The 19,063-nt window shown below is 39.2% G+C and overlaps 1 protein-coding gene across 1 annotated transcript in view; it reads left to right on the forward strand.

Annotated features, from left to right (window-relative positions):
- The window catches only part of ak5 (adenylate kinase 5), a 113,963-nt gene that overhangs the window by 16,688 nt on the left and 78,212 nt on the right, over positions 1-19,063 (forward strand). Inside the window, 1 exon segment of the mRNA XM_051952919.1 lies at positions 6,217-6,330. Coding sequence (XP_051808879.1) covers positions 6,217-6,330 — 114 coding nt within the window.

Consider the following 19,063-nt stretch of genomic DNA (forward strand, 5'->3'; position numbering starts at 1 on the left):
TTTACTGATATATATGGAATCACTTTAGATATTCTTACTATACTTTATTAGAAGATTTTTACTTTGAAAATAGTAACAAGAATTTTCTTACCATATTTGGGGCATTTTTAAAATAAAACTTTTAAGAAAAACTTTAAGGAATTATTGAATTTTTTTTCCTGAAGGTTTTTAGAAATTTTTAGAAGTTTGGGGAATTTTTTTGAAGATTTTTGGGGATTTTTTTCAGACAGGGAAGCAATATTCTTTGGTGCCCATAAATGAGGACAACAGGAGGGTTAAACATCTCAAATTAGGAGGTTACATGAAAGCAAAACTCTATTTTTAAATGAAAAACTATTATTTTTTAGCATGTCTAGCTTATTTTAGGAGACCTAAGCTTGACAATCCTGGTAAAATAGAGCTTAAAAAGAGTTTTCCAGGTAATTTTCTTATTTCAAAAATCTTACCAAGCCATTTTTCACTTGTTCTATTGGCAGATTTTTTTTCACTTATTTCAAGGTAAAAGTTCCTTGAAATAATTTTTTTTCTTGTTTCTTAATTTTTTCCACTGCAGAAGAGGAGCTGGGGGTGGATGGAGGGGCAGGGAGGTCGTTATTATCACAGCGTTCATGTAACCAGGGGCTAATTAGCAGCATCCAGCTCACACGCTGCTGCAGACAGTGATGATTATCCGTCCTGTTAGCATCGATCTCGGCAACATAATGACTCCGCCTGGGAGGAACATCAGCTCAGACCCCCTGTGGTTGTTTGTGCTCCACTCTTTCAAGCGTCATATAGAAAATGCATGCCATGTTCTCACAGTTCCCAGCTCCGCTTGTTCAGACGCACATGAATTTTTATTATGAAATTGTTCAACGCGCTGCCATAGTTTCCCGTTCTGCTCATCTATGACTCACAATCGGCTATTTATTATGTATTTTCAAGGAATTTGGACCCTTGAGGTCTCTGAGCCGGCACCAGAACGTGTCTGTTAGATTAAAATGCAACCAAGCGTCATTTTCAAAAGGTCTCATGTCAGGTCAGTGAAGAGGGCATCTACACGTGACAAACTGGCATTTTCCCATGACTTGTGTGGTTACTACAAAATGCATGACATATTTTTGAACTTGAAAACATCCAATCAACGCATTTTTTATATGTAAAACGAGATGCCTTACGAATTCAGCCACCTAAAGTCATTCACTACTTCAAGCTAAAGGACAACATACGACATAAGTTCAGGAATATTCTCCTTGAAAAACATCAATGTCAACAAAGGAGTTTTCTTTTCATAATCTTGTGTTAACAAATGTGTCAGGCAGAAAACATCTGCAATCCAGTGGGCCTGAGGTGGGTATCACTTTAACATCTGCTCAAAGCATCTTCACATTCTTTAGTGGGAAAAAAAGTAAGCTACAAATGTTTCGTTTTTAATTTTTTTTTTTTTTAAAAAAAAGGTTAACTTTCCAGGACGATTCATCTCGGTGTGTGTGTGTGTGTAAATTCTAAACAGGTTTTTATCACGAATAACAAAATAAAACAAAAAAATAGAATATAGCAGTGCTTGGAAGTACGCCTGGCTCAATAACATGTTTAGTGGCATTAGAAGTTCCTCATCTCCATCTACAGTCAAACACCGTCATCATGTGACTTCATGAAACACAATGCAGCTTTATTGTTAACTTCTGTTGTCCTGAGAGAGTCCCACAGCTGTACAGAACACAACCGTCGTAGCATTTCAGAGCTCAGTTCGTAGCTCATTAAACTGAATTTTTCCACTGAAATCCTTTAGTCGGAGGTATTTAAATTCAAGGACGGATCTATAATCACCCATTACAGGATAAAAGATGTTTAAAATGTGAGAATTTGGTGTAGATTCTTTTAGTGAGCTAATTGAAAGCAGAGCGCCACAGGCAGAAATTTGGATGAGATTATCCGTCTAGTGTTTATTTACTGCGATGCAGCACGGCGGTGTGAAGAACTGATTTCAACAGACCAGCTTCATTTGCTGAAGAATGCCTTAAGATACGGTCAAAAGTGCAGGACAATGCTTGAAAATGAACCTTTAGTTTAGCATATTTAGCCACAAACAGCGAGTGGATCGCTGCCTGATGATGCCAGACAACGTGTTGACGTGAAACTGCTGAGAAAGTCTCTTTGTTCTGCTTCAGGTTTAATTTCCTGACAAGTTGATGGAAAGCGTGGCCTTTTGTCCATCATATTCACCATCAGCAGAGATTTTTTAGATGTTTACACACAGCGAGGGAGACAGAAATGAAGACAAAAGGATCCCGATCATGAATCTGATGTGATGAATGACGTACGTAAAGCAGATTAAAGCACCTTAATATTTCATTTTAAAAGGACGGCTGGTATTGGCTCGTGGGTCATATGTTGGACACCCCCGGTCTAAATGTAGCGACTTATTTTACAGTTTATATCTTTAGTTAACCCCATAAAAAGCTGCGACCGAGTATCCTAGTTCCCGCTTACTCGTACAAACAGCCGAGACCGAACATTCTCGGCTCAACACGTGTGACTTGTTTATGATTGCTAATTAACATTAAATATGCACACACCCGTAGGTTTAAGTCGATATAAACATTGGCCCCGAATTTGCTTATTTCAAACGATAAAGCCGTATGAGCCGTTATAACGAAGCCGCAATTACGAAGCTCTTATCGGGGCCACGTACCGGCCGAAATTCAATTTGGCGAGCGTCTACGACAATGCGACCTCGCAAGACTTGATCGATATTTTTATGGATTGGGTGGTTTTAGTATATGTTTTAGTATATGTACTTCTCCAGAAACATGGCCTTGTAAGGGTTAATTGACATGACTTTGTAAGAAAGTGTTTTCACTTTATTGATGAATTTTTGGTGCTAAATTAAAGCCGGAATGAACTAAAAAGGAAAGCTTTCATAGCTGCTGTATACTCCACAGCCTGAGTGATCGTGCCTGTCTGGATTTATCTGGATTTACAGAACAAAAACACCTGAGACGGTGGTGTCCTCGTCCTCGTCCTCGTCTGCTTCATGACTCGTACGTCTCCACTCTTGTCCTTCATCCTCTGCTCGGCTCATCGTTCATCATCCCCTCCTGCATGCCGGCGTTCCGTCGCTCAGCCAGACGTCTAACTAAAAAACAGCCAGGCGGACATGTTCGATATGATAAAGCGACCCGTGGCTGTTTGGCGTTTAATTTCCTTCTAAAATTAGTTTAGTGGAGCAGATTAGAGTTTGGTTTGTGCAGCGATGATGAGACGATGAGCCAGAATGCTGCTGGAGGAGCCCTGATGATGCTCTTGTAAATATTACTGATTCCAGCTGCTCTTTAGTGGAGCCTGAGGTTTTGTGCACTTTTGTTCAACGGCAGATTTATTAATTATCCATTTAAACAGCTGCTTTATGGCTGATTTGGTGTGAGAATAACATGAAATGAAAAATTTGCTGTAATTTGGATCGTTTAAAAGTCAATAGAAGATCCACGGTAGAATGTTTGTTCGAGAGTTGCTCATAAAGCATTAAAGATAAAGTAGCGTCTTGGGAATACATGCCTTTGCTTTCAGACTGAAAATTAGATGAGAAGATGAGCCTGCTCTTGTTTCTTTGTTACATTTGAAGCTACAGACTGCTTACACTCAGCATTATTGAATTTTACCATAAAGACAAACAAGTAAATTCCCCAAAATGCCAGAGTCTTCATTAGAAGCTGCATTTCTCTCTTAAAGCAGATTAAACTGGGGTCTTTGTGTACTTCCTCTGGTAGACCATAGATGATTAAAAACACTGAAAGCTCCTGGTATCAGCCGACATCCAGATGCTGTTTGTCTGAAGCTCCCTGCAGGGTCAGCTCATTCCTGCTGGAAGCCCACAGGTCGCCTCAGAAGAGGCTGTTAGATGTCCGTCAGTCTGCTGTAGAAATAAACACTAAAAGCAGTTTAATCTTAGATAGCAAAGACTTCTTTTATCTAAAGAGGCTCAGCAGAATCCAGGGCTGTTTTAGACTCACTCACGCTGTCTGATCCTTTAGAGGGGATCTTTCCTCCCATTTTTCGGATACGTTTTGGGAAGCTTTCCTCAATGTAAATAGCAATTTATATCATGCTGCTTTTACTAAGATGAGATGAGATGAGATACAATACAACACAGTACAATACAATACGATTGGTGAGATAAGATACTTTGAAATGAGATGAGATATGATACAGTACAATACGATGCGATACGACTGTTGAGATAAGATACGATAAGATCAGATACGATGAGATAAGATATGATGAGATGAGATGTGATACGGTGTGATAAGATAAGATATGATGAGATATGATATGATACAATGTGATATGATGAGATAAGATATGAGATGAGATAAGATACGATGAGATGAGATACGGTACGATAAGATAAGATATGATGAGATACGATATGATACGATGCGATATGATAAGATGAGATAAGATATGATGAGATGAGATAAGATACGATGAGATGAGATGAGATGAGATATGGTACGATAAGATAAGATATGATGCGATATGATGAGATGAGATATGATAAGATAAGATATGATATGAGGAGATGAGATACGATATGATGAGATGAAATGGGATACAAGATGTTGAGATGAAATGCGGTAAGATGAGATAAGATATGAGATGAGATATGATGAGATAAGATAAGATATGAGATGAGATACGATATGATACGTTGAGATAAGATAAGATAGGATGAGCTAACATTATATAAGATCAGATAAGATGAGATATAATACAATATGATGAGATCAACATTATTCATCCCAGAGGAAATAGCTTTGCCAGAGTACAATACAATTATTTATTTGTTTACCTTTATTTAACCAGGAAGTCCCATTGAGATTAGAGATCACCTCTGATGCAAAATGCCACAGTATAAAATTTATAATATCGATGATAAATTATAAGAATAGCACATTTTATTTGTACTGACTTTAGTGCTGACAGTCCAAAAACACGCAGAAGTTAATCGATTATTCTAAATTGTCCGTAGGTGTGAGTGTGATTGTTTGTCCTGTTTTAAGTTACTGTATTTTTTAAAGTTATTTTCTTGTTTTGTTTTTTTTATTGTGAAGCTCTTAGGTCACCCTTTGGACTGTTGTCAAGGGCTAAAGAAATAAACTCTAATTGATTTATTGATATATTGATTGTCAGCGTCGCTAGAGCGTACCAAATCTTCATAACGCGACTCTCATTCATCCAATGCATAAAGGCCTCAGCAGACGTCAAACCTTCAACCTTGAGCCCGAACCACAGAAATAAATCAGTGTCTGGACGTTATAATACCACCTTAATGCAGCGTGTCACATTTGATGGATGTGAAAATTATAATTACACAACCCTGCAGCTGCTGGCGATGACGCAAAACTATTATTATGAAGTGGGTGAAATCTGAATTTATTGCTCGGCATAGAGAGAACTACCATGCGTCTGTTAGCTAGATGGTTAATAATGAATGTGTGATTGTGCACTTCAGTTAGGAATAGAGGTTTGGTGCGTTCCTGAGAGGAATAACCAGCGAGTCATTCACTGGATCATCGGGCTTTTCTTAGATTAGCTTTTCTCATTTTATCTGACACAAAATACGTTAATCTGTTTGATGGAATCTAGATCAGGTTTATTCTCTGCCGGGCCGCTGCTCATTCTGTGGTCAGAGGCAAATTAAACCGTCTGCGTTATTTTTAGATCATGCATCTCTGCCGTATCTCATGATGCATTCTGCCCGGAGAAATGCGCTCCAACATGTTGACCACCGCCAGCCATGAGGAAGGAAGTGATGCTAACAGGAGCCGGCATGCTGCGGCCTCCAGAGCTCCAGAGTTATTCAGCCGCATTCAGAAATATGAAACAATCATTGGACAAACAGATGAATTCTATCGTAGAGATGTTCAGTGTGCTGCCATGGTTTCCAGCTTATTTATTTCTCCAGATCTGCCACTCATTGATCATTTTCAGGGGGTTTTAACTGCTTCTATTGTTTGTGTGACAAATTATGTGTGTTTGGAAGCCAGAAAGCCCAATGCTGTCTGACTGCTAAGTTCTTTATATAGTTCTAACATCCACAGAAGCCCCAACAGATCTGTAGCTGCTTGCTGTGGGGCAGCAGAAATCTTGCCTCGTGCTCTTTTGACATTTACACACAAACTGAGGCAGCGAGTGGAGATAATTATGACTCATGATGCCCTCAATGTTTTCCAGGAGACCACAATAACTGAGATAAAACAGAAGATTATGAAGATCCCAGATGCTAACGGTATCGTCATCGATGGGTTCCCTCGTGACGTCGGACAGGCCCTGTCCTTTGAAGACCAGGTGAGTCTCTAACCGGCTTCCTGAACCTCTGAAGCTGTTTTCATTCACTGATGGGATGACTCACGACTGCAGGGTTGTCTTTGTGCAGATAAATCTCACAGAACTGGCAGTCGATCGTGTCATCTATTGTGGTAAATCTGCAGCAATCAGCCTCAGAACCAACCCGCTGTTTCCTTTGTGCTTCCAAAGGGATTGAGGACATGAAGTCGTGAACTCTGGTGTGGTCCTGTGCTGTTTGGATCCTTTAGGTCCTGCTGGTTGTGGGATGGAGTCTTGTTACAGCTCAGATGTTTGATCAGATCAGATCCAGGTCAACGTGTTGAGCTCTTTGTCGAGGTTCTCTAGACAATCCTGAGCAGCTTTTGCAAAGTGACGGGGTGCATTATCTGGCAATAGAAGGACGAGATTGATGTTCTACATCTACATGAATGAAAGGACTGTAGACTGTGTATAAAAGGGACGTAGCCTCCAGCTGGAAACCTGCATTATTTCTAATGGCCACCAGGAGGCGACTCCTCCGGTTGCAAATACAAGTCTATGAGAAAATAATGCTACTTCTCAGCTGATTAGATGCCTCTGTAAACATTTTCCTAATGAGTTTATGGTCTCAAACTCTAGCTTCAAGTCTTCGTTATTGTAGCATGATGTTATTTCGTAAACTGAGATACAGGAAAGACGAGTCACAAAAGTCAACGTAAATGAGCTGCATGAGGATGATAAAGGAGAAAACGTTCCTCCTTCAGTGCAGAAGCTGGTTTCTGTTGGATACGAGTGTTTGTCTGAGCTGGAGGCCTGTGATGGAAAAGAGGAGCTTTGCAGCTGATTGGTCAACTGTGACACCAAACGGTCGATTCCTTTTAGAGGAATTGACGCTTTTAATTGCATTTAAACTCACTTAACGTTTATTAGCTCTTAAATGGTGACGTTCAGGGGATTTATCTGGGTCACAGCGGGAGAAGTCCGACCTTATAATCTGGTAATTTTAGCTGCATTACAGAGGAACAAAATGGAAAGATGTTCTATTTGGAAAGGATTCATGTTCCAGGAGGGGGTGAATGTTGGTCTTTTCCCACAGCTGCTAAACTCCTTGTTCCAGATTTTATTTTAGCTGCTGCCATATTTCAGGAGGTGGTCAGCTACAAATGAGGGCATTTCTCAGAAAGCAGGTATTTACTGTTAACCCCGTGAGCCCCAGGCTATTTTCAACGGCTGATTTTTAGTGGAATATCTCCATAGGGGTACAGAGGAACATTTCCAGCAACCATCACTCCTGTGTTCTAATGCTACATTGTGTTAGCTAATGGTGCTGAAAGACTCATTGATGATTAGAAAACCCCTGTGCAGTTATGTTAGCACATGGATAAAAGTGGGAGTTTTCATGGAAAACATGGAACTGTGTGTGAATCCAAAGTTTTCAGCAGTAGTGTGTATACATGTATAGAGAGCTTTGTTTCCACCAAAATGAGATTTCAGTGTCATGGCTTCAGAGCGTACCATCTGGGATCCAGGGTTGCACGGTCACCATATTGTGAGTTTCTCCGCAGATCAGTGGTTTCCGTGTGTGATCTGATGTGTGCATGTCAGTCTGTCGGAGCCTCTGGACACAACTCGACCTGCACTTCCATTTTTAGCTGCAGCTCTGAAGCTCTTCCACCAGGACGGTTCCATCTCTGCTGTCAGTCGCATTTCTGTTGATGTGTCGCTTAAAGAACGTAAATGTTAAACTGATTAAATAGGTGTTTGTGGGCGCTGCAGGGGAAGCCAAATGGGCCTCTTCTGGATGTTTGTTGAACGGCGGTTTGCTGCTTTATCCCATCATCGCTCAGTGAGCGCATAGAAATGGTTTGTTAATACAGACAGCCGAAGCCAATTAGAGCTGTATGGACTCCGTCTGCTTCAGTCTGTTAACAAATGGAGCAAAAAGCAATTTATGTCTCTGGCAGTTTGTCTCTGATTTCACACCAATTACTGCACAGACACACTGAGACAAATGGAAATGTGAACACATTCACTTACAGTGCTGTGAAAAAGTATTTGCCCCCTTCAGCAATTCTTTTTTTTTTTTTGACTATTTCCCCCAATTAAATGTTTAAGATCATCAAACTGACTTAAATATTAGACAAAGTAAACACAAAATGCAGTTTTTAAATGATGATTTAATGTTTTAAGGGAAAAAAATCTATCCAAACCTACCTGCCATACTTCTCATGGCTCATAAAACAATTAAACAAATGGCAAAAGAGCAATTAAAAAACCCCATCAAGGGTAAAATGCAGATTTAAACCCAATGTTTTCCCACATCATGTAGGTGAAGCTAACTTTAGAGTTCCACCAACTCACTGGGTAGCATAATTATAATTTAAAAACACAATCTAACATGTCAGTGTGTCAATGTCAATGATATGAGATGAGATAAGATACAATACGATGAGATACGATGAGGTGAGATGTGATGAGATACAATACGATGAGATGAGATACGATGAGGTGAGATGAAATGAGATATGATACAATACGATACGATACAATGCGATGAGATTCGATGACATGAGATGATATGTTACAATAAGATGAGATACGATGAAATGAGATACGATGAGATGAGATATGATATGATATAATACGATGAGATGAGATGCGATGAGATGAGATATGATGCAATTAAATGAGATACAATGAGATGAGATACAATACAATGAGATGGAATACAATTAGATGAAATGAGATACGGTGAGATGAGATGAGATGAGATATGATGAGATAAACTGACATACGCTAGTAGTGACTAATTCTCTTCTAATATCTTCCTCATTAGTTCCAGTTTTTGTGCTATTTGAGGATTGTTATTAAGAAGCTGAAACCACTGCTGGTTAGCTGTGAATGATGATGCCTCATTCAGGGATCAGAAAACACAAATTAATGTCAGATAATCATGAATCTGTGAGGAAACAGTCAGAAACCACTCAGTATTTCTTCACCTGTTGATTCATAACTCAGCATTATCCACAGTGCTGTTTTTCAGGAGCTTTTTCAGCCCTGCTCACTTTTTTGTGCACCATGTTGGAAAATGTGATTCACGGATGATTCCTTCTGTTGCCAAGTGACCAGAAAATAATTTGTTACAGGTTTAAGTGTTGGAGAACAGAGAGTAGCGGATTCTGATGTGTTATCAGCAGACAAGTAGAGACTGTAGCAGCAGAGAGGAACAGTAGGATCCCTTCAGGAGAGGATTCTAGACGTGGATATGCAGCAAACGTAGCCTGGAAATATCAGCCACGATGGGACGGTTCTGTATCTGCTGCAGTGGGTTCAGTGAGATGACTTTGTATTTTATTTTTGTAAATCAGGGGTGTCCAACATGCGGCCTGCAGGCCAAAAGTGGTCCTCCAGAGGGTCCAATCGGCCCTCAAAGTGTAAAAAGTCAACAGAAGACATTAAGTGCAGATTGTAAATTAGTAAAACTATAAATTTAAAATCATTTCCAGACCATGGCAAGTTGTTTGGATCATAAAGTAAAATGCTAGATTGTTCTTTTGTCATTTTTTGTCTCTTTTTGTTTAATTTTGTCTCATTTTGTTTCTCGCTTTTGCTGTTTTGTATCTTGCTTTTGTTGTTTTTTTATACTTTTTGTCATTCCACTCCATTGTGTTTTTGCCTTATTCTTGTCATTTTGTGTTTTGCTTTATTCATTCTTTGGTGTGTCAGTTTGTGGAGGTTTTTTGGTCTCGCTTGTGTTGCTTGTCTATTTTTTTTGTTGTTTTGTTTCTCGCTTTCGTCATTTTTTTTGTCACTTTCTGTCATTTTTTGACTCTTTTTTGTCTAATTTTGTGTTGTTTTTCGCATTTTGTTTCTCGCTTTGGTCGTTCTGTTTCTCGTTTCTGTCGTTTTGTGTTTCCTTTCTGTCTCACTTATGTTTTTTATCGAATTTTCGTCATTTTGTGCTTTGCTTTATTCCTTGCTTTGTGTAGCGGCTTTGTCATTTTGTTTTATGCTTTTGTCATCTTTTGTCTTGTTTTTGTCGCTATATTTTGGTTGATTTTTTTGTGAATGTTCTTAAAGAAAATATTAGAAGTTTTACTGATATATATGGAATCACTTTAGATATTTTTAGGATTTTTTGGGAAGATTTTTACTAATTTTTTGAAAATATTTACAAGAATTTTCTTGCCAAATTTTGGGGAATTTTTTAAATAAAACTTTTAAGGAATTATTGGAATTTTCTTCCTGAAGGTTTTGCAAATTTTTAGAAATTTGGGAATTTTTTTTGATGAATTTTTGGATTTTTTTCAGACAAGGAAATAATATTTTTTGGTGCCCATGAATGAGAACAACAGGAGGGTTAAAAGAAGAAAAAGTCAGCAGCAGCACCAACTCAGGCCTGAGTAATACACATTTAATTTGAGCTTCACAAAGTCCAGCACAAAGACAAAAGACACAAAGACATTCCTGAGTAGCTAAGAAGCGCCGTGTGTGTCGAGCATTTAAAGGCCAGTGAAGGACGCCGTTATCTCACTAATGCAAAGCTCCAGCGAAGGGAAGCCGCTTGGTTTCTATGCTCCTGGAAAGGTTGAGTCCTCTTCATCTCCACCATCTTCTATAAAAAGCGTCGGTTTATTACTGTTCACGCTTCCTCCTGTTTGTGTTCCTGTCGATGAAATGCTCATGATGAACACTCCAGAGTCCACGTTTAACCCGGCGCGTCGCCAGAGCTGAAAATAGCTCCGACGGGGCTGTTCTTTGAGGCGCATGTCGACCACACTCAGTTTTCAGTCTTGAAAAATCAAAGTTTCAGTTTCCATGGCGACCACACATGTGCGCTTGTTTTCCTTCTGTGGTTTGTGTCGCCGATGTGGAGCGACACTCGGAAACTGGAGCGGTTTGTGTTGAGAAATCAGAGCAGAGGATAATGAGACCTACACACAGGGGACAAATTAAAGGAAAAACACGGATCCACTACAGCAGGGGTGTCCAACATGAGGACGGTGGGCCAAAAGTGGTCCTCCAGAGGGTCCAATCTGGCCCTCAGAGTTTAAAAATTAGAGAGAAGACATTAACTGCAGATTGTAAATTAGTAAAACTATAAAGTTGAAATAATTTCTAGACCATGACAAGTTGTTTTGACCATAAAGTGAAATAATAGATTGTTCTTTTGTCAATTTGTGTCTCAAACTTTGTGACATTTTGTCTTGATTTTGTTGTCTGATTTTTGTCATTTGTCTCACGTTTTTGTTCTTGTGTTTCTCATTTTTGTCGTTTTGTGTTTCATTTTTGTGATATTTTGTCTTGTTTTTGTTTTTTTTGTCCGATTTTTGTTTGTCTCATGTTTTTGTCGTTTTGTTTTTCGCTTTTGTCGTCTTGTGCCTCGTGTTTGTAATATTTTGTCTTGTTTTTGTAGCTTTGTTTCTGGTTTTTGTCGTTTTGTGTTTTCTTTTTCTCTCGCTTGTGTTTTTGTCTTGTTTTTGTCATTTTGTGTTTTGCTTTATTCGTTGTTTTGTGTATCATTTGTCTCGTTATGTGTTTTTTTGTGTTGCTTGTGTTGTTAGTCTACTTTTTTGTTGTTTTGTTTCTTGCTTTTGTCATTTTTGGTCTCCTTTGTGTAATTTGTGTAGTTTTCTGTCTCGTTTTTGTCGCTATGTAACTTTTGCGTCCAATTTTTTGACTCTTTTTTGTTTTCTTTTGTATTTGTCTCATTTTTTGTCATTTTGTGTCAAACTTTTGTCACATTGTTATAATATTTTCTCTAGTTTTTGTTGTTTTTTGTCTGATTTTTGTCTTTCCTCTCATGCTTTTGTCATTTTGTTTCTCTGTTTTGTTCTTTACTTTCAAAATCACTTCACGGAAAAATATTTTTGAAACTATTTGAGACAAGAAATAACCCGTACAGTAGTTGAATCTGTCCTTGACCACATTTTGACCAGACTAACCCTAACCCTAACTCTAACCCTAACTCTAACCCTAGATCCAATCCTTTGGTCCACCAATGGAAAATTACTGAGCACAGCTTCATATGTATTACACACCACACAGTCATGTAGTATAACAGCGAATAAGAACATTTAATCATAAAATACGATCATTTTCCTAACAAACATTTGGAAGAATGATGTTCCAATGACGTTCCAGAGACTTGGACAATCAACTCCAAGAAGCACTAAAACTGTCCTGGCTGCACATGGAGACCCATCACTGTCCAAACACCTCCCCACGTTGATTTTTCCTGTAATTTGTCACCCTCTGTGTGCTTGCTAGAGTGTTTTATTGCCAGCAGTGATGCTATCTCTGTGGCTTAAAGGCCGGCGAGCACGTGATGGACTTCCTCCAATAAGGTGAAGAAGATGGCAGATGTTGACCTGAGCGCTGCGTCGTATGCCACAGCTAAGACCCTTTTAGGGATGTTCGGCTAAATCCAGCAGCTTCTGTTGAGCTGCAGAGGGAATCTTTCCTGACGGTGGTTGATCCTGAAGCTGTCAGGTTTACGATGTTCAGCAGGTTTTATGTTCCTGAATCCTTTTGTCAGGTTGTTCTAAAGCAACAAATGGACCTTCTGCAGCATCGGTACCAGTTAAAGCTGCAGTGAACATAGAAACAGCTGAAAAAAGGCATCAGTCCAGAGCTGTGTTTGTCCTCGCTTCATTTCATTTGTAGCTGCAGACTATCAGACATCTCCATCTGTCAACATAAACCTCAGCGTTCGGGAGTCGTTTCCTCTCCATCCGGCATCCCGCGGTTCTCATGGAAAGACGCCGATTTCTAATCTTAGACATCTGAAGGAGCTTTCAGTGGCGTTATTCTGACTTCAGACACAACAAATAGGAGTTAACCATCTCTAGACTATGAAACATCAACTTTTCTTAACCCTCGTGTCGTCCTGCAGGTCAAAACTGACCCGTTTTAAAGTTTGAAAATGTGGAAAAAAATATATTTTCACAGTGAAACTTCTGATGTCCACATTTTCAACATTTTTGGGAAATTTTTGAACATTTTTGGTGGAAAAAAAATATTAAAAATGTTTCTTAAGAACATTCAGAAAAAAATCAACCAAAATCCAGCAAATTTCCCTGGATTTTGGTTGATTTTTATGTGAATGTTCTTCAATAAAATATTAGAAGTTTTACTGATATATATGGAATCACATTAGGTATTTTTAGGATTTTTTTGAAGATTTTTACTCATTTTTTGAAAATATTTACAAGAATTTTCTTGCCACATTTGGGGGATTTAAAAAAAAAAACTTATAAGGGAAACTTTTAAGGAATTCTTGAAATTTTCTTCCTGAAGGTTTTGCAAATTTTCAGAAATTTGATAGCCTAGCCGCGCTAGACAACCCACAGCAACGAATTTAATTCTCTGCCAGGGTGGGTCTAGTTACCCTCGGTCAGCCTCGAGGTTGGATGCTCCTAAAACTGGCCGACCAATCACCATGAAGTGTAGAGTCAGAAGGCGGGCAGTGACGACAAAGGCGTGACGATTCTGACAGAAACAACCGGAAACAACCATAGAAACAAGGATAGACAAGAAGATGGCTGCACACAATAAACAGTTATCTTTCGACTCGGCTTTGGCCACAGCCCTTAAAGATTTGAAGCTAAAATTCAACTTGAAAGATAAACAAAGGATAAGAAAGATAAATAAGGCTTCATCGAACTCCCGCATACTCTGATTTCCGGCACTCTTGGAACTACATCAGCCTATTCGTTGCTCTGATTGGTTGTATACCTACCCAATTGCTGCAGAGTGATTTGAAAGACAACCTTTTAGCCCGCCTCCCTCCCTGTCGAGAGTTCCTAGACCCTTGTGTCTTCAGACCTGGGTCTAGCGCAGCTAGGCTAGACATTTGAGGAATTTTTTTGCAGAATTTTTGGATTTTTTTCAGACCAGGAAACATTATTTTTTGGTGCCCGTAAATGAGGACAACAGGAGGGTTAAAGTATTCACATGTTTTTTGATAGTTTTTCTAGGTGTTGTAGATGCTGACCCAGTTATTCACATCAGACTAGTATGCTCCCATTTCAGTCTTACTTTCAACCCAATTCTTTCCTTTAGCAAAGAAAAGCTGCATAATTGCATTTGGCATTTTTGCTTTGAAAAATACTTGAAAACAGGTTTTTAAGATAAAAGCTGTTGCAGATTTATTGTCATTATTAATTATCTTGCAGTTATTTTCTTGATTATTTCATTAAATGCTGACAATACAGGATGAGATGTTTGGAAATGTCTCGTTTTGTCCAACAAATTGAAATTTTGTTCCAACGTGCCCAGAGAAACGAGGCATTGTCTGACGCCAACAGAAGAACAAACCTCCGTCTTTAACCGATCCCGTTAATGTCACCCTCCCACTTCACTGGCATGCTCCTGGTGGACACGGATCCACACGGAACTTCACAGAACGCTGAGCTGGAGAGCTTTGCTAGCTTGCTAAAAGAACAATTACGCAACGCTACTGTTTTTGCAACTTCCCCTGAAGCAGGTGGAAGTAATTCATTCTTCTCAGAGCGTAATGCTGAATTTGTCGCTGATGTGCAGCAGAGTTATGACACCGTTGAAGAAGTTTCCCTCTTAGTTTTTCAAAGTTTGCTGTAGTGGGGTGTTTACTGGTATTCTTACCAACACAGAGCATGAATCTGTGAAGGGAAGAAGATCCAGAACATTTGGAAAGTCCACATTTAATAGGGATAGTCAGAGAGTAAAGAAGGAGACCGTATGTAAATATGAGGGAGAATAGTGGTTAATTTGGTTGCTAATCAGTGACAGAGAAGGCTGATAAATTCATGAAATGTTTAAATGTGAAACCTGTAAACGGACAGAACGACTGAACTCTCCTCCTTTTAGTTCTGATTTCCTCCAAGTGGTTTTGTCAGAGAAATGCAAAGCGAATCGGAACTTTTGAAAGTCCTGGTTGTGTTTTTTTAAAGATTATTTTCAGCTTATTTACAAAAGAACGGAAGATGCTGCTCTGATCAGATCGGACCGGACGTGATTATTGGACACGTTCATCCAGAGGAGGAAAAGAAAACAACCTCAAAACGATAGATAGATAGATAGATAGATAGATAGATAGACAGATGTGTAGGTTCTCATTCATCCAGGTCATGGATATCCAAAGTAGGTTAAATCAATCCACTGTACTTTAAGAAAGTTCCTTGAAGACGTTTCACCTCTCATCCAAGACGTTTCTTCAGTTCTGGTGGTGGTCCAGCAAACACCAGATCCCTGTCTTTTTTAAGCCAAATAACACCCTCAGGCAAAGACTGGTCCACCCAAAAGACCCCACACCACACAGCCAGAAGAGCAACCTGGTGTATGCAGTTAAATGCAGCGAGGAATGCTCAGATTTCTACATAGAGGAAACCAAACAGCGACTTAACAAGCGCATGGCTCAACACAGAAGAGCCAGTTCCTCAGGACAGGATTCGGCAGTCATCCTTCACCTTAAGGAAGAAGAACACTCGTTTCAGGACACCAATGTTCAAATTTTGGACAGGGAGGACAGATGGTTTGAGAGAGGAGTGAAAGAAGCCATCCATGTCAAAGTATAGAAGCCATCTCTGAACGAGGTGGTCTGCGACATCATCTTTCGCCAATCTACAATCAGGTCCTTTCAAAACTCCCCAAAAGAACTACTCAGCAGTCTCAGGCTAATGACCACCATTAGCACACGAGGGCTCAGTGACGCATTTCATTGACCCCCACCGATACTCACAACGACCATTGTTGAGTAGTCAGATGAGTTTTGATATCGGTTGTTGGAATAATAGCCCTGGACACACCTCACAGAGGTTTAAAAGCTGAGGCAACACCAACCACCACCAGAACTGAAGAAGCCTCTTGGATGAGAGGTGAAACATCTTCAAGGAACTTTCTGAAAGTCCAGTGGATTGATTTAAACAACTTTGGATAGATGGATAAGAACTTTGGAAAATGGAATGAAGGACACTAGAAGGTGTCTGTAGCCAAAGATGTGCTATTTTCTTCCTCGACCTCCACATTGAAATCATCGTCGTGCAGCCAAGTAGCTGCTGCTCATTTTTCTTTATAAAATAATGAGTTTGTATTTAGAAAACGAGGTGGCAGATCCACTGACCAATGACCAGCCACAACCTCAGGATCGTTTTCAAAATCAGTCGCAGTTTGATTTTGAAAACTGCTTGTTTTATGACAGGGCACATTTTTTCCTGCATAAAAAACAACAACATTGTGCGACTATTCAATTAGCGACACTGACAGATAGATGCGTTTTGTCGATTTCGGCTCCCCCACAGGCAGACTGACAGGGATGAAGAGACGACCTGACACTTCCACAGTCAACAGAAGTGTTTGTGAAAAGGCTTGAAAGGAGGATGAAGGGCTGGACGGTCTGCATAAAGGCAGCAGGACGGCGGTGGCGGCCCACAGGGGCAGCTCATGAATGGCTGCTGTGATGCTGGAAAGGGCAAAGCAGCAGCATGGGGTGAGCGATGAAAATGGATGCTGCAGGTCCTCAGAGGATCACTCAGTCGTCTCTGAGCTCACACGCCGCCGGGGAATACGGGATCAGAAATAAAGCACTGAACCTTTCAGAACACGAATGATACGACGCGTAAAGCAGCGAGGACTCGGTTTAGCCCTTTAAAGGTCTCTGCATTCAGCTTGTTTAGTGGACCAAAGCTCTTTACAAGAAGTCATTTGCTCAGTTAGATTTTGTTGAACTTTCATACAAAGAGACTCAAAACACAAATGCAGGTTTCTCCAGAATTGTCGTGTTAATTCGGTTTGATGTGGCTGGTTTAAGCCTTCATAAACGGCCTGTGCAGACATTTATTTAATATTTATTTATTTACCTTTATTTAACCCTCGTGTCGTCCTGTGGGTCAAAATTGACCCGTTTTGAAGTTTGAAAATATGGAAAAAAATATATTTTCACAGTGAAACTTCTGATGTCACATTTTCTACATGTTTGGAAAATTTCTTAACATTTTTTTGGTGGAAAAAAAGAAATGTTTCTTAAGAACGTTAACAAAAATCAATCAAAATCCAGCGAAATTTGCTGGATTTTGGTTGATTTTTATGTGAATGTTCTGAAAAATAATGTGAGAAGTTTTTCTTATAAATATATAATCACTTTAGGCACCAAAAAATGTTGTTTCCTTGTCTGAAAAAAATCCAAAAGATCAGCAAAGAAATTCCCCAAATTTCTGAAAATTTGCAGAACCTTCAGAAAGAAAATTACAATAATTCCCTAAAAATTTCCCTTAAAAATATATATTTTTTAAAAAAAAATCTTCAAATTTGGCAAGAAAATTTTTCAAGAAATCTTCCCAAAAAAAATCCTAAAAATATCTAAAATGATTACATAAATATCAGTAAAGCTTTTTTCTTTCAGAACATTCACATAAAAAATCAACCAACCTGGATTTTGGATGATTTTTATGTGAATGTTCTTAAGAAACATTTTAAACATTTCTTTTTTCCACCAAAAAATGTTCAAGGATTTCCCAAAAATGTTGAAAATGTGAAAAAATTTATATATTTCTACATTTCCAAACTTTAAAATGAGTTAATTTTGACCTGCAGGACGACACGAAGGTTAAAAAAAAAAAGAGAGAGGAATTTGAAAGAATTATTACAGGAAACTGACTGTAAGAATGAATGAAATTCTGACTAACCGTGAGATTAGATTAGACTGTCTGTGGCAGGAAAGAACTGCTGTAAATATGACCTGTAACAGATCATTAGGGTCCTACAGGAGACAATAAACATGCACACTATGGGCAATAAACAGTTAGCTTCACAGAAAATGAGCTGTTAGTTATGTTATAGTTGTTTTATATCATGTCCAAATACATTATATAGTCACATACTGATGAATAAATACAACCTGCAGGAGAACACAGCAAACTAAAAGAGCCTTAAGGTTTTACACATCTGTTCAGAAAGACTGTGCTATAAAACATACTGACTGTTTTTGCACATTATTCACCATTAAAGTTCCAGGGAACAAAAAAATCCATCAACTCAGTGCTCTGCAAAGCCAATTAAAGGCAGATTTATGGTTCAGTGATGTTCTTTCTGGCTCTCTGAGTGAAGGATTATGGGAATTCAGCCGCCATAGAGGCTATAGAGACAAGCAAATGTTCAATACTCCAACAAGTCAACAATCTGTGACACTAAGCACGGGAAATGGTCAACGAGGAACAATCAAGCAACAACCTGTGAGGATAAAAAATGACACCAACATGGAGCTGCAGTTCCTAAAAATGTCCACTAGAGGCTGACTCCAAAAGCGAGTCGGTCCCCATAGAGATCCATTTTAAAATGTTCAACTTTACAGCTGAAATAAACGTGATTACAGCCTCGTATGAAAATGGTTTTGGATATCTGTAGCTCATGTTCCATTCATGCCAGCTGTACAGGGTGAGTTTTTATAGAACCTAACTATCCCTTTTGTATTCAGACTTAAAGTTATGCATGATTAAGGTCAGAGATGTTTGGATATCCAGTCATACAGCACTGAGACAGCAGTAGCCTACAGTTCCAGCTGTTCCACGTGTTTGTTGACAGCCAGAAGAAAGCTCCAATGCAGTACTAACGCAGTAGCAGTTAGATTCGTGTGGTTGTTGCAGAGCTGGCTGAGGGGAAAACACATTTAATTGTGGTGTAAAGTGGACTTATTTGTCAGCTGGCAATAGGGCTGGCCCGAATAGTGGTTTCTGGTCTCCGGATACTCAGGCCCTATTAAAGATTGAATATTCGGATA

The sequence above is a fragment of the Acanthochromis polyacanthus genome, chromosome 9, assembly GCF_021347895.1.
Source record: "Acanthochromis polyacanthus isolate Apoly-LR-REF ecotype Palm Island chromosome 9, KAUST_Apoly_ChrSc, whole genome shotgun sequence".
Classification (NCBI taxonomy): Eukaryota; Metazoa; Chordata; class Actinopteri; family Pomacentridae; genus Acanthochromis; species Acanthochromis polyacanthus.